General features: G+C 44.9%; 2 protein-coding genes across 3 annotated transcripts in view; both read right to left on the reverse strand.

Annotated features, from left to right (window-relative positions):
* Positions 1-463: 463 nt before the first annotated feature.
* Positions 464-7,476, reverse strand: ANKRD63 (ankyrin repeat domain 63). Its single transcript, XM_082231408.1, has one exon. The coding sequence runs from the start codon at positions 3,974-3,976 to the stop codon at positions 3,158-3,160; it is 819 nt and encodes a 272-aa protein (XP_082087534.1). The 5' UTR covers positions 3,977-7,476; the 3' UTR covers positions 464-3,157.
* A 2,260-nt stretch (positions 7,477-9,736) lies between these two features.
* The window catches only part of PLCB2 (phospholipase C beta 2), a 52,476-nt gene continuing 37,086 nt past the window's right edge, over positions 9,737-25,126 (reverse strand). For both annotated transcript variants that reach the window (XM_082239408.1, XM_082239409.1), the window contains 12 exons: positions 24,357-24,456; positions 22,959-23,063; positions 21,027-21,112; positions 19,602-19,704; positions 19,312-19,380; positions 17,352-17,565; positions 15,696-15,873; positions 14,597-14,673; positions 14,036-14,131; positions 12,615-12,672; positions 11,700-11,786; positions 9,737-10,554 (listed from right to left, as the gene is read on the reverse strand). In XM_082239408.1, the coding sequence (XP_082095534.1) occupies positions 10,294-10,554; positions 11,700-11,786; positions 12,615-12,672; positions 14,036-14,131; positions 14,597-14,673; positions 15,696-15,873; positions 17,352-17,565; positions 19,312-19,380; positions 19,602-19,704; positions 21,027-21,112; positions 22,959-23,063; positions 24,357-24,456 (1,434 nt within the window). In that variant the 3' untranslated portion in view covers positions 9,737-10,293. The remainder of the gene's footprint in view (positions 10,555-11,699; positions 11,787-12,614; positions 12,673-14,035; positions 14,132-14,596; positions 14,674-15,695; positions 15,874-17,351; positions 17,566-19,311; positions 19,381-19,601; positions 19,705-21,026; positions 21,113-22,958; positions 23,064-24,356; positions 24,457-25,126) is intronic.

Genomic DNA, 25,126 nt, shown 5'->3' on the forward strand with positions numbered 1-25,126 from the left:
CACGAAAATGCTGAAGAAAAAAAATCACAAATCGTTGCAGAAATGTGGATAACCTGAATTTAAGATTGGAAAAGTATGGAACAGAGAGAAGTGAAATGGAAAGATCCTTCCTCCATACTTGTGACTGATGAAAACAAAAAGTAATCCCAAAATGAATATGGAGGTTACTCTGCTACTGAATTCCTAAAAGGGAGGGGGTGTCATTTCTGAGGACACATAATCTGATTGTATTATTTATTTTATTTATTAAATTTATATATTTCCCTTTATCTGAAGACCTCAGAGCAGTTCACAAGATAAATATACAGGATAAAAGCACAAAATAAATAGTTATAACCAAAACAAAACAATAACCCCCTCTTCCTACAACACATTTAAAGGCTGTGGAATATTAATCCACGAAAGTAGACAGGGGGAAATGTTTACCCAGCAATGGATTCCTTAGAAAGAAAGAGCCATACAATTAGCAAGAAACTAGTTTTATTGCATTCTGTAGAAGGTCAGCTTGATAAGCTACATAACCCTTTACCAGAACAAACCAACATTTGAAAGAAGAAAATTCTGAGTCCATCCTGCTGTAAACACAATGTGCTTTTAAAAAAGAGAAACAAAAGGAACAAGTCAAGGTTTTCATAGACACTGGAAGTTCAACACTGAATGCATACAAGTGAGAGCATCTGCCAGTAAATGAAACCAGTATGTTAGACAGTGGGTATGGAACTGACATTGTGTTATTGCTACACACTGCATTTTGCAGTCAGTGTCCCTTTTAATGGCCTGGATCAAAGCTTTACAATGTGTTTCTGAATTGTGCAGTCGATGCTACTAAAATGCAACTCCTAGAATCCTGGCTCTAAGAAATTCATAGATGGGGATCAGGTGCAGACTCATCAGATGGACACCAATGCAGCTTCAACTCTATTTCTGAAGTGGAAAACCGTATTACTACAATTTACAAAGGAAAGGAAAATGAAAGAAAATGATCATGCACTATTATCTAAACTTGCTAATAATTTTCCAAGTTAGTATGTGCTTTTCAAGTGAACTGCCCTCCTATCTTCAAAAACTTAACCACCCCATGTGTTTTTTTTAAAGTTTTGACAATAACAAATCAATCCCCGTTTAAATCTGAAATCTCAAAAAACAAACAAGCAAAACCAGGTAGCAAGTGATGTAGCAGACAGACCCCTCCCTGAGAGTCCAGGAGAGCTGCTGCCAGACAGTAAGGCTGCAATGCTAAACCATGTCTAACCAGAAATGAGTACTGTTGAATTCAGTGGGCCTGAGAAATCCAGGAATGGATTCCCCAATGTAATTCTCTTTTGTTAAAAGCTGCCCAAAGAAACAGAATTTGGATTGGGGTTGTTATACCAGGGAAGGTATAACAACAGCAAATAAATATCTAAATACATTAACCACCACCTAATAAATAATATACTATTAACTAACAAAAAATTAAATATGTAAATAAAGCAATAACACCAACAACGTGTTCCAATAACTCATCCAGTTGAAACTGGGATGCAGGTGGCGATGTGGTCTAAATTACTGAGCCTCTTTGGGCTTGCCGATTAGAAGGTTGGAGGTTCAAATCCCCGCAATGGAGTGAGCTCCTGTTGCTCTGTCTCTGCTTCTGCCAACCTCGCAGTTCAAAAGCATGCCAGCGCAAGTGGACAAATAGGTCTGCAGCAGGAAGGTAAACGGCATTCCATGCGCTCTGACTTCCGTCACGGTGTCCCGTTGAGCCAGAAGCGGTTTAGTCATGCTGGCCGCATGACCCGGAAAGCTGTCTGTGGACAAACACTGGCTCCCTTGGCCGGAAAGTGAGATTAGCGCCGCAACCCCATAGTTGCCGTTGACTGGACTTAACTGCCCAGGAGTCCTTTACCTTCCCTTAACTTTACCTTCCCTTTACCTTAGTCACAGAAGGGGGCTGGGGAGACAGGGACAACATGAGCCCTTATCATTTCCCCCCTCTGTGGCTAAATAACAGCTGATCTGATCACACAACTCCCACTTCACACCTTGTTTGTCCTTCCCTGTTACTTTCAGAGTTCATGCAATGTCACTAAATAAATAAAACTTGAACAAAAAATGCCGCAAAAAGTGAAAGGCCACAAACATCCCAACACACCCCACTGAAATCATTTCAGGCAAATGTGGCATCTAGTTACAAATAAATTTCTATATTATTAAGGCTTGTTTGCTGGATTCAAAGACAATGTACAGGAGTGCAATTCCATTTAGATAAAGAAATCCACACAGATATAAGTGGACAAGAAAACATCTCCTAAGAATCAGACATGGTGCAAAATCTTCAGAAGCCCTTACAGAAACTGCCATGAAAATGTAGCAATCTGGACATCATATAGACACTCTTGTTCTTTACCAAAATGACCACTGATCCATTTCACCCATTACAGAAAGAAGCATACTCAGAAAATGCAAAATTTTTATTTTGCTGTGGTGCCCTGAACTGACCTTTCAGCACTTTTAGCCAGGTTCACCGTTAGTTTTACTTGACTGTTCTCTGTATACTGTACAGCGATAGGTTACCAATATTTTTTTTTCATAGCTGTAAGATATTAGGGTTTGACAAAATGGTACTTTGCCATCCATGGATGAGGCTCCTGAGATTTTCCACCTGCACATTTTGCCCCAAAACGGTACATAAATTCTTGAGAGGGGCAAAGATAGCTCTGGCAACAACGGAAACTGATGAATGTGTAGGTGACAATGACATTTTGTGCTTTTAGGTTGATTTTAAAGGAAGTACATTTCGACCCTCTTGCTGAAATCGACGAGACCCTTACGCCCAATCATTCTAGAACATTCTTGACAAGAGAAAGAAGTAAATAACAATTCATCGCACCTTATTACAGTGCACATTGCTACTTGTTTCAACTAAATAAAATCTAACACCTGCGCTTCCCGGGTGCTGTTCAAATCGGGAGCCTCGGGATGTGCGGAGGCGCTCCGAATCCGCCCGCGGGCAACGATGCAATGGTCCAAATGGTCACTGACGAAGCGGCCGGCACGTCGGAACACTCTGGATCCGCGGGCAGAAGCAACGCCTGCGAGGCGCAGCGGGAGCTGGCGGCGCCGAGGGGACGCGCAGCAGGAGCCGGGAGCAGCGCGCGCTTCCCGCCCTCGCCGCCTAGTAGCCGAGCAGGCTCTGGCAGTCGGGCGCCGTGGCCCTGCGGATCAGCGGGCGGCCTCGCAGCGAGGCGCCCCCTCTCCCCGCCTCGGAGCCGGATTGCGCTGCGGCGGCGTCTGGGCCCCGCTCCTCCTCCTCGTCGTCGTCGTCGTCCTGCTCCCGCCTGTGGGCGCCGCCGTCCCCGCGAGGCGACCGAGGGGTCGTCGGGCCGTCGCCGGGGGACGCCGCCGCCGGCTCGGGCAGCTCGAGGATCAAGGCTCCGGAGGCCCGCAGCGCCCGCACGCAGCGCCCGTGGCCCTCGCTGGCGGCCAGCTGCAGCGCGGTGCGGCCAGCGCGGTCGGCGCGCTCGAGGCAGAGGCCGAGGCGTCGGAAGGAGCGCAGCAGCCACTCGACGACGGGCGCGCGGCCCTGCCAGGCGGCGTACATGAGCGGGTTCCAGCCTCGCGAGTCGGCCGCGTCCGGGTCGGCGCCGTACTGGACCAGCAGCTTGGTGACGTCCAGGTAGCCCCGCTCGCAGGCCAGGCTCAGCGCGCTCCGCCCGGCGTCGTCGCGCAGGTCGACGGCGGCGCGGCGCTCCAGCAGCAGCCGGGCGAAGGCCACTCGCCACGCGGGGTCCTTGAGCGCCACGGCGTGCATGAGCGGCGTGCGCCCGCGGTCGGCTCGGCAGTCCACGATGGTGCCGTCCACGGCGTCCAGCACGAAGCGCGCCAGGTGCAGGCGGCCCGCGCTCATGGCCTCCAGGAAGGTGCGCGTCGACGCCCCCGGGCCCAGGTCCCGCGGCCGCAGCATGGCTTGCTGCTCGTACCCCGCGCGGCTCATGGCCCGACGGCGACTCGAGGCGCCGGCTCCCCGGAGCCGCTTTATAACCTCGCCTCAAGTCGCCATGGCGATCGCCGCCTTGGAGTGTCAGGAGAGAGAGAGCCACCGAGGCACCTCCGCTCTCCCGTTTGCGCGCTGGGGTGGCGGGCGGCGGGGCTGGGTCGTCGAGGGTTCGCGGAGCCCCTCCAGCTCCTCCCCGCCCACCTCGAATAAGGCAGGGCAATGTCGTGCGCTAGATGCGCTGCCCTTGTTATTAGTGTGCTGTCAATGGTGTGACGTGTGACTGGTTCAAGGTGGCAGGTCCACATCTCAGTTGGCCAGGATTGGCTGAGTGTGGCAACAGTCTAAAAACCGAAGAACACTGGAACGGTATTTGTCCTATAGATGTGCGGGAAATTACGGTATTTTTTCTTGAAACAAGACACGCATGGTGTTCTCCGAGTTGTGAAATCCTCCAGGGAGGGAGGAAGACGTGAAAATAAAATAAAATTATTTCAGTTGGAAGGTGACCAAAGGGTAATCAAGTCCAGCCCCCTGGAAGATGACTTGGGGGATCCTTATGCCTGAACTTTTTCAGGGCTCAAGGCGATATCATTGATAGTGTGTGGTTCCATGGACAGAATCTATCTGCACATCATTTGGTAGTTCTTACCACGGGTGAAGAAGGTCTGAACTGTGCCTTTTGACCAGTGTTTTGTTAAGGTGATGTGAAGACGTTCTGGGTGGCTGTAAAGTTACAGCCGTCAACTGTGCATGTGTGAATTCACCCTTTGTTCCTGAGCTTGTCAGAGGATTAGATGTGTGTCTATGCAGTACATTCAGTCCCTGTAGCCCACGCACCTCCTGCAGGTCTTTTGCTCTCGACTTTCCTGCAGGGCAGATGGTTAGTAACAATACTGGGATCAGTGCAAGAAGGGGTTTATCCACAATCCAAAGTGGTCCACAATTGCACTTTCTGCCTTGTACTCACTTCCTCCTGCCGGGGCTCCTGGATGCCTGCAGCAAATGCACCATCCTAGGTGAAATTTTCATATCCTTTCATATGACCTCAAAGTCAGTGGTTCACAGGGGAGGCTGTGCACACCTTCTGCTGTGTGTTGTGAAATGCAGCAAGCATAGAGGAACCAGCACAGAGTTGCATTCATTTCATCTCTATGCTGCCCTCCCAAAAATTCTGCTTCTGCAGCATTCAGGTTTTGCAGCCTGATTATTTATTTCTATTTATGAATGGCTTCCTATGAAATTAATTGAAGCAATTTAACATGTAAACAATTTCATATATAAAAAGAATTAAGGCATAAATCTCTCTACAAGAGATTAAGTGAAAAACCACTCTCTTGGCCCACCCATTCTGGCAGGTGAAGAGGAGCCCAGTTCTGATGGTGGCTCCCAAGTGTTGTATAGCCAGCTTTGCACTGTTGTGAGGCAGATCCATGAGCATCTGGAGTTTCTGGAATACAACTCCCATCAGCCCCAGCCAGCATGGCCATGTTAGAATTCCTGCTCCGTGACTGCAGTCATGGGATTGTTGTCTGTCGCATGACGGTGTATGTTTTGACTCCACAGAGTGGGAAGTGATGGAGACAGGATGTTTGTGTTACTGTGTTCCATGAAGTGGGACTATTTCCTTTGTTCATTCCTTTTGCTGACTGATGCTAGGAAGAGGGAGCCATGTTGCAGTGCTCCGTGTGTGTTTATATGTAAATAAAGTAGATTAACCAAAATGCTGAGTTGCTGAGGTCTGTTACGCAAACTGTGAGCACTCTGCACATCCCTAAGTGTGCCGGTGTCTGTTGGCATTGGTCGCAGTGATATTCAGGCTGAAGAAATCTTTTGAAGCTCCCAAATGAAAGACCAGGAGGGAGAGAACATGCCAGTTGGGCATGTGTCTCTGAAAGGGTGCTACTCAAGTGTAGGACGAGCTCCTGACAGGCCAATGGTCAGGGATGACAGGAGTTGTAGTCCACCAGCATGGAAGGGTATCACATTGGCTACCCCTGCCTTAGGTTAAGGCAGAAATTCAGGCTGTTTTGCAAGTAGTAGTGTAGTTTTATTTTTGTGATGAATTCAGCATAAATTGAATCTATCTGTCAATTATCTGGCTTGCAGAAAGTGCACAAAAATCACAACATGTCAGGAAGCAAGATGTCATGGGTGTTGGGGAGCATGGCCAGGCAACACCAGCTGCTGGCATGAGTTTGCAGCTTGAGTCAGGCAGTGCATAGAGGACCCACCTCTGAACATCAGAGCCCCGTGCTCTTACTGCCAGCCAAGTTGCCAATGGCAAACTTACCCACGAGGTCTAGAAACTGTTTTTTAATTTTAAAGGAGAACTGGGGTTTTCCCTTGTTCTCTGTCCCCTGCTAGATTCTGCAGGAACCTCCAAATGCATAGTAATCTACCAACTCAGTGGGAGCCCCTGTATGTCAGGTGCTGCATTTTCCTCTTTAATCATTGTTTCTAAGGGCCAAGCAACATCATCCCACCAGCAAACAGCTGTTGTGCCGCTGCTGCCAGACAGCTTTTCCCTGTGTCAAGAACCAGCTCCAGCAGCCGGATGCTCATGGCAGGTGTGCAGTGCCTGTTGGTGAATTCTTAGCTCTGCGCCCACCAGCTTTCAGCACATGACTGCAGTCAGATGCAAAGGGGCGCTTGTGGTAGGGTGCTAAAAGCCAGAGGTCACCACTAGCGTCAGATGCAGGACCTTTTAGGGTGAATTGGTGGAGCCCACATGCTGAGCAGCACCTGGCAGGGTCCTGTGACTTGGACCAACATACCAGGGATGAAAACATTTTAAAAATAGTGTTCTAGCCATTCTTATTAAGGCTATGCTTTGGAGACTTTCAGGCTTCAGTTCTATACACTGGGAGTAAACCACACTGAACTCAGCAGGCATGTAAAGGATTGTACTGTGAGTGTCTGGAGCATGAGAACAGTGTCAGCATCAATTCTGGTGGGTCAGCATTCAAAATTGGCCAGGTATCAGGTGCCTATAAGCCACTTGGGACCAAGTGAGGCTGCCCGGGCACCAAGGATGGCGCCTGATGTTTCCACCATCTGGAGATGCATGCCTGGGGATCCTTGTATATTGTTTTCACACACTAGTAACACATCCTGTAGAATTCTATCCATTATATTTTATCCGCACAATCGGAACAAATTTCACAAACCTAAGGGTGTATTGAAAAATACGACTTTTGATCTGACTGGCCCCCAAATGACATTCCGTTTTGGCGACTGTAACCCTGGTTTAAGGAGCCATTTGGTGCCTAGCTTATATATATGAGTTTCTAACGCTGCAGTGTGTATTTTTCTGGGCACTTGCTTTTGACGTTTTGGTTGCCTGACTCTCCGCACTGCTTGAAAAGTCTCCTCGCAGCAATAGCTTCTGCTTAAGGCTTCTGCTTCTGGCTCCTTACTGGTGTTTGTAAAGCTCTTGGAGAAAGTGTCATGTAACTAATTACAAGGAAGTTAATAAGCCAGCAATCAGGTGAGGTGCCTTCTGCTCCTTTCCAGCCTGCTGGCTGCAAAACAATCTACAGCGACCTTTCTGTCTGTCTATGAAGGTGGGGGGGGGGGAGAGAAAAGTAGATAAAGATCTGTTTGCATATTTCTCCTGCCTATAGAGTTGGCCTATTAGGGAACAATCTTGTGGTCACTGGGAGGATGGAAGAGGAGGACAATAGGGTGCTGTGGGTCCCTCACCTAGCCAGCCACCACTGGGACCCTTCCTGCTGCAGCAGCAGAAAGCTGTGCTTGTGGTGGAGCCCAGAGCAAAGCATGTTGGGGGAGGTTGTTGATCTGAAGAACAGCCACCCCCCACCCCTGGCAAAAAACCCATTGACCAGCCTTGAAGCTGGTATAATTAAGAATGAACTAGTTGTCATCCACCCTGGCCCCTAGGGGGCAGCAGGGCTATGGATGCAGTGGTTGCTGCACCATGAATCCTCTCCAATCCAGGCAGGTGAGAGTGCTCTGTGCATTTGCAAATTAGGATACAATATGAATACACTGAGCATATGCACTTGCACAGACAAAATATTGGGTGTCTTAGAATCATAGGACCCACGAGGGTAATCTAGTCCAACCCCCTGCAATACATTCAAGTAAGATTTACTCAATGGTAGATCCCCTGAAATGAATGAATAAGTGTAGTCGTTAGAGAGTCAGACCCTAGGACCTGAGAGACCAGGGTTCAAACCTTCACTTAGCTTTGAAGGCCACTGAGTGACCTCACAGGGTTGTTGTGGAGATTAATTTGGAGGGGGGGGGAGGAGCTTCTTGAAGAATATAAATGGGGTCAATCAGTAAGTCAGGTCAATTTATTCCAATGGATCTACTCTAAATAAAATGCCACCCATAGTGTCTTGTGGTTAGCTCTTGCATTTAAATTAATCTGGGCTAAATATTATTCCAGTAGCAGCACTCATTCAGCTGTTTACAATGCAGAGAATGTTGACAAGTGCTTTGATATTGATCGGAACTTGGTCATAAAGTGGGGTGCTCTTTTAAGAATGCAATGCCATTGATGAGCCCAGCAGCGAAGCAGAACCCAAAGCCACTCCCTGAAGTTGTGATTATTATTCTTCCAGTTGCAATTGTTATTGTGGGTCCCTTTGGGTGAAACTGGTCTCCCTCTGGTGACATGCATGCGGTCCAAGCATCCCTAGATTAATTAACATGGTATTTAATTTCATAGCACTGTAATGCCCTATGGAGGTACAGATTATTTGTCAAGTGAAAACAGTGCACTGTTTTCTGGAAGCTGTTAACAGCCCTTTGAACAACAGATTTTAGGAATTACACAGGGCGTGGTGCCAACAAAGGAAAGGGATTGGCTAGCGAGCTAATATGAATGTATCTCATTTGTTGGACAAAAAATAAACAGCTAGAAATTGCTGACCAACTGCTTGGTGCAGTGTGAAGGAAAGACAAGGCAGTAATGCAAAGCTCTTAGGTGTTCAGTAGTCGTGATGTTCTTCAAATAGTATAGCTAGCTTCAAATATCTGAAGGGCAGAAACTTTCTAAAATGTGTGAAGCAAAATGCAGTCATCTGTCAAAATTTACACTTATCTGAATTTTGCAGTGCAGTTTTTACTAAGTAATGTGCATAAAAATACATATCCTGGGGTAAAGTGTGCATAAAAAGTGATTTAGTGATTACAGTGGTACTTCAGGTTAAGTACTTAATTCGTTCCCGAGGTCCGTACTTAACCTGAAACTGTTCTTAACCTGAAGCACCACTTTAGCTAATGGGGCCTCCTGCTGCTGCTGCCGCCGCACTGCTGGAGCACGATTTCTGTTCTCATCCTGAAGCAAAGTTCTTAACCTGAGGTAATATTTCTGGGGTAGCAGAGTCTGTAACCTGAAGTGTATGTAACCCGAGGTACCACTGTATAGCAATTGATCTGTGAGTGCTCTGGTAGCTAGAATTATTTCAGGCCTCGTTTTTGACCATACTATTACCTGCAAAGAAGACACTTTTTTCATTAAACCAGTCATAAACCCTTGGACTTTGATGTAGGTAGGGTAGGCAACCGTGCCCTGGAAGAGGAAAAATCTCACCTCTACGAGAGAGCCATTGCCTTCATGCCCTGCCAGGAAAACCCGTTGAACTGCTGTGGGATATGGGATGCTAAATTAACTGGACATTTATTCTGATCCTTCAGGGCTCTTTTTGTACTCTGACTACAGGTTTTGGTTTTTTTTAAAAAAAGTTTACATTAAGTAGTGGGTGGACATAGCAGATGACACAGAGATTTCTCCAAGTAGTTCTTTATAAGTAAGCTGGAACTGAACTGAACAGCAAACAGCTCAGCCAGCCTGCTTTTATAGGCTGTCAACATTGTAACAACAACAGCCCAGGGTTTCCCACCTAAATTAACTTATGTGGACCTGAGTGAAAACTATATACACAATACCCCTGGTGGCCAGGGTGAGAACTTCAATACATAACAGTTTATTTCTATCCTGTACTGTCACTACAATGGCCACATGACCCGGAAGTGTCTCTGGACAGCGCTGGCCCCCGGCCTCTTAAGTGAGATGGGCGCACAACCCTAGAGTCGGACACGACTGGCCCGTACGGGCAGGGGTACCTTTACCTTTACCTATTGTCACTACAGATCCTGAAAGATAGAAACTCCAGTGTAGACGCAAACTAATCTGGGTTACCAGATCACAGTAATCAAAGATTCAATGAGCTGATGGAAGTGCGACAAGAGACAGCCCATTAAGTTCTATGGAACTGTAACGTCTGGAACAAAATGAGTCATTAAAAAAACCTATGCCTTAAGAACAGGGTCAGGTGAGAGACTCACAGCCTGCTCACTAGTATTTCGCTAGATTCCTCATCCTCTGCCGTATTCTCAGCCATCTGAGTTTCACATCTTTCAGCAACAGGTATCAGGTTGTTTTCTTGTAGCTGTTGTTTCAGCCCCTGGCCTCCTTCACTGGCAGCATATAGGTCCTCTTTCTTTGCTGCATCAGCTTTCACACAGTTCTTCACTAAAACTTGCACTTCTGTGCCGAGAGCTTTCACTTTGCCTTCGTACTCTGCGAATGCCTCCTGCTGCAGCTGTACGGAGAGAGAGATCAGTACATGAGACACACATGTTGCTCAAATGCTCAGAAGAAGCCAAGTAGCTGCTTGTTTGTGGGATTTTACATGGTGCTGCTGGGTGAAAAGCCTTTGTTTTACAAAGCCTCGGTTGTTAAAGGCCAAATTAGGCATGCTCACTTTTGTGATGGGGAGCTATTAGGATCATTTTTTATGAAAAGTAGCTGACCATATTTGGATTGGGAGGGATTACTTTGTACACCCCCCCACCTTATGTCAGTTCTCTCATGCAAGGCACCTTGGAAGCCAATAGCTTTGGAGAAGGGGGTAGGAACCGGGATTTTGGAATTACGTGGGCTCACTTTACCCTACACAAGAGGTCAGCATCCGTTTTGAACCAGTGAGCACATATGGAATACTGGGAAAGTATTGTGGGTGACAGTTACAAAATGGCTGCTGTTATTGTGGTGTGGACAAGCACAAAATGGCTGCCATGGGGTTGTGGTATAACGTCCGCCACTAGTGAACTCACAAAGAGAAGCTCTGCACAGGAGAGTGAGTATCGAGTCCTGGCATCCACTGAAATGCAAGGATGTTGGATGGGGTAGGTTCAAAGTAGGAGAGGCTTAACCATTGCAAACAGGAGCTGGGCAGGGACAACAAACAGTCCTTTGTGCATTTTGCTGAGCTATTTTCTGAGACCTTCAGCAGGTACCACAGCAAGTACGATCAAGCACACTGGTGTATGTGAGTGCTGTGCTGTTGACCCCTGACCAACACCACATTCCCAGTCCAAATGGTCCCCTTGGTACTCCCAACTCTGGGTAATTTGTTTGCTGTTTCCTTTCTGCGTGATTATGTGCACTAGTCAGTGCCCAGCTGGCTTCGGAGTGAGGTTTGCACCACTTGCCTTCTAGTCTTTGTCTGACTTGCTTCATTGCCTGAAGCTCCCCAGAATGCCAAGCAGCCACTTGGGTGCCACAAAGCTGGAGAGGATGCTCAGGAGCGATAGTGTCAACCACCCATTTCATCTCAACCATTCCATAGCAAAACTAGGCCTTCAAAAGAATTGTTGGCTTTCTCTGCTGGACACTTCTTAGAGCCGGGGGTTGGAGTAAATCTCTGGGGTCTATTCTAGACCTTTGATTCTCCCATCCTCTTACCTGGTTTTCCTTTTCCTTGATTGCTTCTAGGCAGGCTGCCTGCTTTTTCTCCAGTACTTCTTGGTCCCTAGCCTGTTTTTCATTCATCTTGAAGCAGGGAAAGAAAGTATTTTAAAAGCCATCATCTTCAAACCAACAGTATAAAAGCGAAATAAAAAAAAATAGTCCAGTAGCACCTTAGAGACCAACTAAGTTTGTTCTAGGTATAAGCTTTTGTTTGCATGCACACTTCTTCAGATAGTATAAAAGCGGCAAATGTTATTGCTAGGTACTTGGGGCATAGGCTCATGGCACAAGTTTGCATAACGGTATAGACTGCCTCTGGGCAAATTAAGTTAGTGAGTGGGGGGGATTTCACACTAGCTCTGCATTTTGCAGTGTGCCCAGTAAAATGTGATTCAGCGGCAAGAATTCTGGGACCCAGCAAAGAAGAAGACGACGACTTAGAGCACAGGCCCCTGGGCCGCCCCCTAGAAACACCCTGATGAATCCCCGTGGTCCTTCAGCAATGTGTTAAGCTGACAAAGCAGGAGTTCACACTCAGGATTTCTTAGCAACTAAAGCATAGCTATTTATTTTTTTAAAATGTTTAAATATTAAATGCCACTTTTCTGGGCAAATGGCTATCCAAAGCAGCTTGCAACCAAGGACTATAAAAGAAAAAAGAACTAGTTAATACTGTCATTGTGTGAAGGACCTCTCTCCTTTGTGGCCACCCACCTTCCTGACCTAGAGGGCAGACACAGCAGGAGATTTCAGAGTTCCAGTGGGATGGTAAAGGTGCAGGTCCTCCAATAAATGGTTCGGGCCTAAGCTAAGCTGAGTGAAATGATCCCGAGGGTGTACTTTTGTGTTGTACAATTGGACTAAGATTTGCCAGAGGCCTTATCCAGCTAGTTTTTGTGACAGCCTTACCTGTTTGACCATCTGTACCACTTCCTGAATGTGTGCGTTGTTGATTTCTCTCTTCAGTCTGTAGGGAAAAAACCACCCTATCAACACACTTTGATAATGATAACCTTCAGCAGGGAAACGCTTCAGTTAGTCATGACTGAGAGGTTTATCACAGATGCCCAGTTAAGAATTAAAATGACAGGGTGTTAAAGGTACATGATTTGCCAGCAAAAGGCATTGTGTTGTAAAGAACTGTACTAAAGTGATAGATTTATAGGATTTCCCTGTAGTGATGATGATAGCAATGTGTGTCAGTTAAGGAAACCTCCACAAATGAATTGGGTTGTAGTAACCTGAGAATGTGCTGGGCAGTACCTACGAGTGTCTGACAAGGACCAGGGAGGGTTAGGTTCAAATTCTCCCACAGCCTTGAAACTAACTTGGGACCTTAGGCCAATCACTGTCTTTCAGGATTGCTGAGAGGGTATGTGAAGTATGTGTGATAAGCACAGAGCAACTGAGGATGAGCAAGTCTGTGTGGGAGAGTATGTGGGTCATACTCATGGCTGATATGTGGCCCCTAGAGGGTTGCTCAAGGATGAATGTGGCCCTTGGGTCAAAAAAGGTTAGCCATCATTGGTTTAGCAGGATACCAGAATTCTCACACTGTTTTTAAGTTTTAGGCTCTTTGCAAGTAAAAAATTGTTTCTAGCTAGGCATGGAGAAGAAATTCTGTTTTGTTTTAACTACCTCATTCACACTTCTAGAACCAATATGCAATCTGAAATATGACCATCCTTCAAAATGTGCACTTTCCCAAATTTTGCAATAGCAGTTCTCTATCCAAGCCATATACAAAAATATTAGGGGGAAAAGGTGCATTAAAATGCACATATTAGTGAAAATAATATTAAAATGCATTACATTACTGGGATTTGCTTGCAAAAAGGCATGCATGAGTCAAAATGTGTTTATTAGGATAAATTTGCACTAAAATACTGGTGAATTTTCAAGAGGATTAAAAAAATAAATTGCAATTTGCTGCAGAAATGTGGAGAACTACAATTAAGACTGGAAAAAGGAAAACTAGGGGTAGGGAACCTAAGGCCCGGGGGCCGGATGCAGCCCAATCACCTGGCCTGCGGACGGTCCGGGAATCAGCATGTTTTTACCTGAATAGAATGTGTCCTTTTATTTAAAATGCATCTCTGGGTTATTTGTGGGGCATAGGAATTTGTTCACCCTCCCCCCAAATATAGCCTGGCCCACCACATGGTCTGAGGGATGGTGGACGGGCCCACAGCTGAAAAAGGTTGCTGACCCATGACTTAGAGGGTCAAAATTGACAGATTTGTCCATCTCTATTTCTAGCTAATGCCCAGCCCTGTGAAAGAGTTCAGCAGATACAAACTGCAAAGAGGCCAATCAGTCTGCCACAGTACCTTTCCTGGGCGCTCTTGTCAGTTGTGTTCTTAGCCATGGTCTGAATTTTTTCCAGTCTTTTCACCTCTAGTTTCTTTTTCATTTCTTTAGTGTCACTGTAGAGGAAGATATCACCTAGAGTTGATCGATTTCAGCAATAACACATTTTTATCTCTGTAAATTGTTGTCTTCTTGTCTACCTAATGTCTTCAATCATTTCAGTCATAGAGCACAGGTTAGTAAAGGAAGCACCACATAATGCTCTTTGTTTACAGGCCTGAAAATGTTCCTTGCCGGAGGTAAATGATCCCAGTGGAATGAGAGAAAATGCATAGGTATTGTGTGCAGGTTACATCATGCAAATCCCTTCTGACCACCCCGTCTATTTCTTCCCCAGCCAAACGACAGATGAACTAGACTAGCACCAACCAGGACTGCATGCACTGAGCCGTTTCAAAATAATGGCACCCTTCCTATCAGCTGCAGTCCAGTCTGAACAGGGAAAACACAAGCGAAAATTAAGCCATGCAAAATTAGTAGATGAAAACGCTGGAAAAAACTTACATTATTTTGTTACCTACCTTTCCCAGGATTCCTTTAGTGCCTTTAGCTCAGATGCTTGCTTTTCTCTTGCAAGCTCAATTATTTTAGAAATTTGCTGTCCAAAGATTAAAACACAGGGTAGAATGTCAGAATTTAATTTTACTCTTTTTCTTTTCTTTCTAAAACTGCAAGTTGCTCCTCCATTTGTGGGAGGGCCTTTTATCCTTCCTCTTGCTGGAGGAAGGGAGAAAGAGGCAATTTTTGCAAGTTCCTACTTCTGTTTGCAGCCCGTTGTGCCACCTTTTTCATTGTCCTGGAAGAGCCCTGGACAAGCTGGAACAGGCCTTAAGGGTGCTGCAGGGAGAAGGAGGAATCGGCAAAATTGTAGCCTTCCTGCAGCAGGAACAGCCCATGAGCAGAGTTCCTACGATAAATCTGGCTCCAACCTGTATTCAGCCATAAAATAGGGACCCCCCATGAGGTCTATAACAGCTAGTTTGGAGTATATTTGACACTTTCTGTGACACATAGACTTGAACATCAGACAACCATAGCAGTGAGGATGAGATGCTGCTGCTCTCTTATATTAAAATCTACAGAACAAGCAAGTGGAAAACATGGTTTTCCCTCACCCTTACCTGCCATTCCTGCGCTGAACGTTTTCTTGTGAACAGATTTATTTGTCTGACACTACTCAGTTGCAACCAAATGATCTGAGTTGTGTTCAGGCAGTAGCACTTGGGATCACTGACTTCATGCCTTGAGATCCTCAAAGATCTTCCTCTGAGTGCCCCTAACCAAATGATGTGCACTAGGTCCTTTTCAGTGGTGGCATTGCCACTATGGGATGCCCTCCTCAAAAAGGCGCACATGGGGCATATTTTGGTGCCATTTCAGTGTGAGGTAAAGATCTTTTTATTTTCCCAGGCATTTTAATCTGTCTTTAATCTGTGCTTACTCTATGTGACTTATGTTTTTATGCTGTATTATATTTATATTGCTGCTTTTATTGCGATTAGATTTTAAATGGTTTCATCTTCTATTGTGGGCTGCGCTGAGAACTCTGTTGTAGGATGACCTGTAACTACTGCAAGCAAATGTTAAGTAAGGAAAGGGTAATAAATCTTCTATCTGTACCTCTGTGGCATGGAGCTCTTTCTTCTTCCGAATTGCATCATACTGCTCTTCTCCTAGCTGCATTAGCTCTTTCTCCAGCTTCTCCTTCAGCTCCAAGACTCTGTTGTCAGGAGGACTCTCTGCCATCTCACCGGCGTTCCTTCCTGAGCTGCTGTCATCCACAGCCCACTTCCTGCAACTTCAGACAAAGAGGAACAATTCTCACAATTTGGCTAATATTGTGACCAATTCACTGCTGTACCACCAAGGAGCCATTTTTCATGAGATCCCTGCATGGCATCATATTGCCATTATGTTCTATAACAGCTATAGATTATGGGCCTTATTCTGCCATGTGAGAAAGAAGAGAGGCAGGCAGGGAAACCATTAGGCCTTTGCCAGTCAGACTGTCTCCTTTCAGGACCAGTGAACATCACCTGCCCCATGAAAAGGAAGATTAAAGGCTGGGAGAGGAGAGGGAATTGTTTGTGTTTTATTTTTATGAGCATGAGACTCTTAATCTCAGGATCATGGGTTTGAGCCCCCACAATGGGGTAGAAGATTCCTGCATCGCAGGGGATTGGACTAGATCAGGCATAGGCAAACTCCGGCCCTCCAGATGTTTGGGACTACAATTCCCATCATCCCTGACCACTGGTCCTGCTAGCTAGGGATGATGGGAATTGTAGTCCCAAACATCTGGAGGGCCGGAGTTTGCCTATGCCTGGACTAGAAGATCCTTGCGGCCACTTCCAACTCTGCAGTGATTATGGAATTGTAGAATTGATTATAGAATTCCATAATCATAGGATTGTAGAGTTGGAATAGTCCCTGACGATCTTCTAATCCAACCCCCTGCAGTGCAGGAATAGTCTATGCTTCTCTGTGATGGTGAGTGGGTGGGACAGTAGCAGAACTGTAAACTGCCATGGGTGCCATCACAAAAAGGCAGTATATAAATCCTATAAATAAATAATATAAATAACTTGCTCTTTAAGCAGGAAGGTGAACGGTGGAGCCATCATTAATCCTTGATTTTGCTTCCTTTATACCCTGCAGCTGTCATATTTAGAAAGTGGCTACATAGCAAAACTGTGGTATTGTAATTCTCTGTTTATGTAACAGCTGTTTATTGCAGCTGTTGTGTAAGAAATGCCCTTTTATTTGTTTCCCTTTGTGAAGAGGCATTTCCTTAAAATACATTGGGATCTCTGAGCTTTGTGATTAAATAATTACATGAGACACATCCGTGATTGGATTTTCTTCAGTGCTTTGAATTGCGCCTTTGCTTCCTTCCTTGTCATTGTGGCATTCCCCTTCTGTTTCATTGTGTATTTGTGTGGCAGGTATCTATACCACTGAGAATAGTAGTACACTGTTCCTGCCACCTGCCAGGGGCTTCTCCTCACACTCTTTTCTAGCACTGAGATTAACACAGTATCAACACACAAATCAGTAACACACACCTAAATCTCTCTCTCTAATGCACATACCTAAATCTCTCTCCTCTGGAGAAGCCTAAAGTCCTATAATGTCTCAGTAGTGGAACAAATTCCTTTTATGCCAAGATACATACATTATGAAAGAAATGTATTAAATAAAGTTACAGTTAAAAGCAAGTCTTCCGATGGCCAAGAAGGATCCCACAGCCTTTTCTGCTCATGATCCAATTTCTACCTTTTCTTTTTCTGGGTTTTAGGTGGGCATGGCATTTTCTTTTTGCCAGCTTGCGTGCCCAGCTCCATGAAAAGGACGGCATATTTCTGCAACAGCTCTTCCTTGCGCTTGACTGTCTTCCGTTCCACCTCCTTCAGGTCTTTCTCTTGCTTCTTCAACAGTTTCCCAAAATTCTTCATCTGCTGCAGCTCCTCAAAGCTCGCCGTTTGCAGCTCTGAAACACAGCAGGAAAAAGAGATGCATCTGCTTAAATGAGATGCTAAATTGCCACTCATTTTCACTGTCCACTTGAAGGACCTTTCTTTGCTATATTCCAGGCACGTCCAACTCCGAAGAGACCATGATCTACTCCCAGTATAAAAAAACTGGCAGTGATCTACCCATTGTCATTGGAGGGAGGAGGAGCATGCGTGGGGTGGATGGATTGGGGTGAGTTGTTGAGCCCAGAGTTGTTGAGCTTTTTAAGGGTAGGATTGCCCAGAGTTCTTCAGCTTTTATTTTTTAACTTTTGGTAAACTTTTATTTAATCCCACAATTGCTAAGGGTCTACCAGGATCAGCCGGGGATCTACTGGTAGATGCGATCTACTGGTTGGACATGCCAGCGTATACCCCATCTCCTCTCAAGGTGATCCTACGATTGCACATATACCACAGCATCTCAGCACACAAACCACAATATTTTATCCCTGGGAAAATGTAACACTTGCCTCCACGAAAGAGTTCTGTGCAGATGCGACTCTGCAAATGTCAGAGGCCCTTGTTGGGTATTGTTTGTGACACTGGAGTCCACATTGTCTTACAATGTCTTACAGGGCTTACCTGGCCCCCTTTCCACTGAGTCTGTCATGCCCTCTGGAAAGCCATTCCTAAGACACAGGACCCTCCAGATATGCAAGGCAGAGTACAGGGTTAATGATTCCCCCCTCTTGCATAGATTGCAACCCACAACATTTTTTGAAATTTTTAAAATGTGTGTCTCTGTGTGAAGTTCAATTTATTTATTTTTTGGAAAGTGTAAATATTGCTGTAGAATCTTATGGACACTGTAAGCTCTCCTATTTTCTGTCTTCAGTGCAGGAGCACTCATTTAACCACAACTTTTTAAAAAGTGGCTGGCCATAACAAAGTCACTACCTACCTTTGCAGCATTGTTCCATAATTTTATGAACCTTCTGCTTAGCCTTAGAAACCTTCTGTTTATTCTTATGTTTTAGATGCCCTCCAGCACACATCTAACTACTTAAAATGTGTGTGCGTGTGTGTTCTTCCACCCCTTAAAAATATGCAGATAAAAAAGTGATGGACAATTCAATTGTTTTATTTTTGTAAACCACTTTGAGGTATTTTACAATTAAACGGTGTATACATTTTATGAAATAATAAAGTATGAATCTGTAGTTCTAACTACTTTTATGCAACAATAAACCTGCAGTTTTATTATTTTCATTAAAAACAACTGTATAAGATTACATGATTCCTGTGAAGAAAACTGGTTGGATTGTTAAAGTGTGTCAGTTAAATCATTCCAACACCTTATTTTTAAGGTCCAGGTAATCCCAGAAAATGAAAATATGCTGTTGGGATGTGCTTTGCAGGATTCTGTGGCTATGTCCAGAAGCTGCTATCAGTTCTGTGCAGGATATGAAAAGAATATGGTGAAAGGTGAATCAGGGCCTGTGATCAGGGCCTGTGATTGACTTACCTCACATTTTGTATTGAGTTCACTTCCAGCACAGTTACAGTAGCACAAGGCTAGCCAACATGTTGCCTTCTAGGTGCTACAGGACTGCAACTCCCATCATACCTTGCTATCGGCTATGCTGGCTAGGGCTGATGGAAGTTGGAGTCTCAACAACATATGGAGGGTGCCATATTGGCTGTCCCTGCAAAATCAGGACAGAAATTACAGTAATTTGAACTTGAATGTTGCCATTCAACAGGAACAGGATTAGAAATACCTGTAGGTTCTTTTGTAGGTTCTTTTGTGGTTTCTTTTCCTGTCGAGGTTCCTTTTCCATTCAAGGTTCCTGAGGGGCGAAAACACACGACAGATGAGTGAGCTTATTCTGTCTCGTGAAAGATAACAGCCATTGAAATTGATCACAACCAGCATGTTAAGTGAGTCCCAATGAAATGAGAAATGTCAACCCTGCTTCTTGTCTCCTGGATCAATATCGTTTCTTTTCAGAATCTGAACAGCGTATATTTAAGCTGCCGTGCTCTGCCCCAACCATATCCATAGCATTACCTCCAGGCCCGTTTGAAGGAGGAGTACTAAAGGTCCCTGTGGCATTATGTATCCCGTTGGTATTGAGTTGAACAGTTGAAAGACTTTTTTGCAAGTCAGGCCCCTAAAACAAAAATTAATTGTGCATCAGTTAAAGCAAAACGGATCACTAGAAACAACTGGACACTTTCCCCTCAGTTTTGCTTTGTGGCATTGTGTATTTTGCCACACTGAAACTATAGGAGGCATAAGAGAGAGAGCCATAAGGTACATCTTTAATCTTCTTGCAAACTTGCATCACTGTGGACTTTGGGTTTTAGCCTGGTGGCACCGTCTTGTCCCTGCTGGAAGCTGAGGAGACACTGGCTTGTGTCTATGTGGCTGAACAGGCAAGCAGAACAGGAGATTCAGGAACAAGCAATAAATACACTAGAATTGAGGGGATTGCATTGCAGCTTGTGGCAGGGAAAGGTGATGCTTGTGGTTACTAGTACAGTAGTGTACTAATGTGCCAGGCACAGGAGCCTTCTATGGAAGTGTGTGCTACTGCAGTATTTAATCCATTAACTTGGTCAATCAGTCAAAGCCATCCATTGATTTAAAACCTTAACTGCCTGCAGTGGCATAAATAATTTCAAACACAATGCTAAGAATGCCTTCCCATCTCTAACTCTTTCAAAGAATCCTGGAGATACAATTAATGCGGTATGTAATGCTTGAAGCAACTGCTTTTGATGTGAAAAATAGTCCCCAGATACATCCTATTTGAATTTTTAAAAAAGATCTAGTGGGTGTAGGTTTTCCTATCCCAATGAATGAACATTTTTTAAAATTGCCAGTAGCTAGCTTCTCCATGGAGAAAACTAGCATTTGGGGCTGCCTCTCCTTTTATGGAAAATGGATATTCTAATTCAATATGAAAATGCACACATTTAAAGATGCACAGTATAGGATGCTGTGATGTCATTGTACACATGCAGGGAACTAATAAAAATGTAAGTCCAAGTGTGTTCACTCATTCCTTTCAGTTAGTGTCCCCCTTGTAAAATTAATTGCATGTGGTTCAAGCCAACTCTGCAATACCCAAAATGGGTAGAATTCTGGACCATCATTTTAAGATTATTCTTGGGAACTGAACTTTACTCAGGATCCAAATTCTGCTGCCAGCTTCTGCCTGTAGGCCCCTCCTAGGGCGAAAAAGTCTCCTTTTAAGAACTGGTTCCCCTCCCACATTCCTGCTCTTGATTCCCCTAAGCAAATAAAACCCAGATGGAACCTCCACGTCTTCTCTACTTACTACTTCAGGCATTTTTGATATGCCCCATTTGCAGTAACTTTAGCTTTTATTGCATGAATTCTGCTGTTAGTCACCTTGAACTGTGCAAGTGAAAGTGGAATGCAATTATTCTGAGTAGGTAAATAAATAAAAGTATCTGTGGAACTCACCTCAGGAGTATCCTCTTGGCTCTTCTCTGATTTTTTGTCATGTGCGTTAAAAAACTTTATTGGGTTGGAGAGCGCCATGGTGAGATCTAGGGAAATAATCCAGGATTTTCAACAATCTCATATCATCCCTCTCCTACTTATTCCTTACTGCTATGTTTCTAGGAATATGTTAGAGATCATATATCCTGAGTTTTGAGTCTCTCAGTTCTCCAGATTCATGCATAATAGTACAGGTTCATTAAGGGAGGAACCCTTAATGAAGTTCTGTCAGGATGAGCAGGCTAGGATTCAGCATATATCTGGATAAGCCAGGGGTTTTCAGCACAGTTGGGCTACACTGGCTTAACTCTCTCATCCTCAGCTCAGCATCCCCTACATCCCAGCTGGCTATGCTGAGCCCAGTGGAACTTAAACTGGTGTAAAGAGGCGTTTGGATTTGCTATCCCACTTTATCACTACCCATAGGAGTCTAAGGGACTCAGGGACTAAGGGACACAGGTGGCGCTGTGGGTTAAACCACAGAGCCTAGGACTTGCCGATCAGAAGGTCGGCGGTTCGAATCCCTGTGACGGGGTGAGCTCCCGTTGCTCGGTCCCTGCTCCTGCCAACCTAGCAGTTCGAAAGCATGTCAAAGTGCAAGTAGATAAATAGGTACCGCTCCAGCGGGAAGGTAAACAGCGTTTCCGTGTGCTGCTCTGGTTCGCCAGAAGCAGCTTAGTCATGCTGGCCACATGACCCAGAAGCTGGCCACATGACACGGAAGCTGTACGCCGGCTCCCTCGGCCAATAAAGCGAGATGAGCGCCGCAACCCCAGAGTCAGTCACGACTGGACCTAATGGTCAGGGGTCCCTTTACCTTTAAGGAGTCTCAAAGCGGCTAACAATCTCCTTTCCCTTCCTCCCCAACAACAAACACTCTGTGAGGTGAGTGAGGCTGAGAGACTTCAGAGAAGTGTGACTAGCCCAAGGTCACCCAGCAGCTGCATGTGGAGGAGCAGGGAATCGAACCCGGTTCACCAGATTACGAGTCCACCGCTCTAACCACTACACCACACTGGCTCACCCCCTGAAAAGGGGGTGTATCTCTTTAAGCAATGGTGCTCTTGGGGCACATGCCTCATGGGTAGGAGATGGCTACCCACATGACCCGAACTTCAGGACACATTTCCACTTCACCTCTCCCAGAAATTTATGAAAATCACTGGATTTATGAATACATCAGCCAGCCCTTAAGAAACAACTATTACAAATAATGACCACCTGACCATCATGCCTCAAGTTGTCAAAGGTCCTACAGAGTTGGCAAGTCACATTCTGGATCTGGTGCTTGTAATGGGTTGGTGAAAGTGTGCCAATAGTGGAGGGTTTGTTGTGATCCAGTTGTCATGGTCAGACCATTTTCTAGTAAGGTCTACACTGCTAACTCGTTTTTCTTCATGGTGGTGGTTTAACCTTTGAAATTCTTCACGGCACAGAATCCAGATACTGTGAGGATCACCTTCCATATTAACCTGCCCAAATATTAAGAACTTTTACTGAGCCCCCTCCCAGAGTGTCACCACAATCGCAGATCAAGAAGGCAGATCTGTGGCACCCCCAATATGGAACTCCTTCCCAGGTATCTGCTGGATTATCTTTTCGGTGAAATGTCATAGGAAGACATTGTTATTTCTTCAGGCATTTGAATGATGCACATTTTTAATATTATAAGGGTGATGCAATTTAAACTCTGCTAATATCTGCAGGTTTCATTCTGCTGTTTTAATTAATACGTCATTTGCTATTTTGTATCAATTTTAACTGAGCCATTGTACATTTTATCATTGTAGTTTTTCTTTTCATTGTAAATTGCTCTGGGGTAGATATTATGAAGATGCCACTAAACAAAAAAAGATAACTACATCCCTCTTTCAGGTTTTTGGAATACGGTACCTGCCCACGAATCCGGAACATAGTCTTTCATCTCCACATACACAAAGAGAGAAGGCATTGTAAGTGGCATGTTGCTCTCACTACGAAGGCAAACATGGTGATAGCCTAAAACAGAAAGCACATATCCCAATAGAAACAGGTGGCAAACAGAATGCTACTGAGGGACTGTTTTGGAAAATGCTGGAGGCAATCAGAAATCAGCTTCAGATGATGCAAGGTGCAGCAAGTCACCTGCAATGGCAGGTTCTGCATACCAGTAAGCAGGGCTGGCCCAAGGCATTTTGGCACCTGAGGTGAACCACAAAATGGTGCCCCCACCAGGGGAGAAGGGGTGAGTGAAGATCCACATCAGAAACAAGGGGCAGTAGTGATCTACATCAGGAACTAAGTGTGTGGGGAGACCAGTAGCACCTCCAATTTGCCAAGAGGCTGCTGTGGAGGTGGCATGGTGGGGGGTAGGCACCGAGGAGGGGACGCATCCAACCTCCAAGGTGCACACTGCAACCATTGCTGCAACAGTGCTTTCCTTGGAGTCTGGCTCTTCTGCCCCTCTGGATCCTGCTGCCTGAGGTGGTTGCCTCACCTTATCTCATGGATGGGCCGGCCCTGCCAGTAAGGATGGTGGGCATGGGAGCTGACTCATGGAGCACAGGCCCTCGGGAAATTATCCTGTATAAGTCCTATTGAAATGGCCAGGAGTTATGAATCACAAATAATAGAATTGTAGAGTTGGAAGCGACCACAAGGATCATCTGGTTCAGTCTCCTGCAATGCAGGAATCTTTTGCCCCACATGGGGTTCAAACCCATGACCCTGATATTAAGAGTCTCATGCTCTACCAACTGAGCTATAGTTGTGGAAGCTCCGCTCATTTCAATTAATTGTGGCAATGTCTCAGTCTGGTGAGGAAAACAATAATTTCCATATACAAACCATGACACATTCTCACTATGAATATTTATGGCTCTGGAAATGATAGGGTAGAAGTTAGTGAAAGGACTCTAGAAAAGCACAGGCAAAATGACCAAGCAGCTTTTATATACAAATAGACTAAATTGCTAGATTTTTCAGTTAACAGAGGATGCAGCTATGATTGAGTTATATAGAAAGGGAAGAAGCAGAGGGCATTTGATAAAATTAATAAGCATCAAGTTTAATATCAACAGAGATTACACACACACACACACACACACACACACACACAGAGAGAGAGAGAGAGAGAGAGAGAGAGAGAGATATGAAACAAATACAAAGCTCACTGCCACTAGCAGTTTCTACATATATCCTATAACACATGAAGGGCATATGGATTCATGCAGAAAAATTACCAGTCAACCAAATGATCTAGTGAAGAAAGTAAGTCCATTTTCAGAAATCTCAAAAATAGTCCATTCTCACCTGAACGCACAGCAGTGATGGGAATGACACGTTGCCCTATGAACTTGCCTCCTTCCTCCCAAACCACAATTCTGAGAGAAGCTAGCTCTGGCATCAAAATCTGTCAAGAAAGAATCAAATGATGCTTATCTTCAATTGACTTAAAATATTTTAGAAAATGGAGTTCTCAAGAATCATGAACTCCTGGATTGTCCAAGTATTTTCTTTTATACTTCCAGCTCATTTGTTTTTGCTAGCTCTGTTCCCTGTAATAACGGACTATGTTTTATTTAACCTACTAGTGTCCTGTAGGTTATAGCTGGCAGCATTGTATCAGCCTAATTGATTCTAAGTAAATGCCAAAGCATACAAAACAGCTTAGTGTTCCTTATTTTGTCTTGATTTTTTAGCACACAATCCCCCCCCCCCTATAACCAGAGGTAGTGTGTGTGATAAGGAATATGTGTTTTGGGAAAGAAGGAAGGACTGTATGAGATACGGTTCATAATGTTGAAACAGGAGTATGGCTGATTTAAACATGATAACCCTAAATAAACAGCTCACAGTGGGCTAAGTTTATGTCCTGAACAAGAGACAACTAAATTTCCTCACCGTCCACTATAAAAACTTCATTCCTTTGCACAGGAAGATGTTATCTTAGGAGGTGATCTAAACTGAAACATTAGGGAATCTCACTACAAAATGTACATGTCAGGCAGCGTCTGTTCTCCAATGATCGCAGGGAACTTAAAACTGTTGCACCTCCTTGAGAGGTGGGGACTGCAAGATAC

This window comes from Podarcis vaucheri, assembly GCF_965113315.1.
Source record: "Podarcis vaucheri genome assembly, chromosome: 1".
NCBI classification, from domain to species: Eukaryota; Metazoa; Chordata; class Lepidosauria; order Squamata; family Lacertidae; genus Podarcis; species Podarcis vaucheri.

Coding starts and splice junctions, on each gene's coding strand:
- ANKRD63 (XM_082231408.1), bottom strand. CDS start 3,976: ATGAGCCGCGCGGGGTACGAGCAGCAAGCCATGCTGCGGCCGCGGGAC.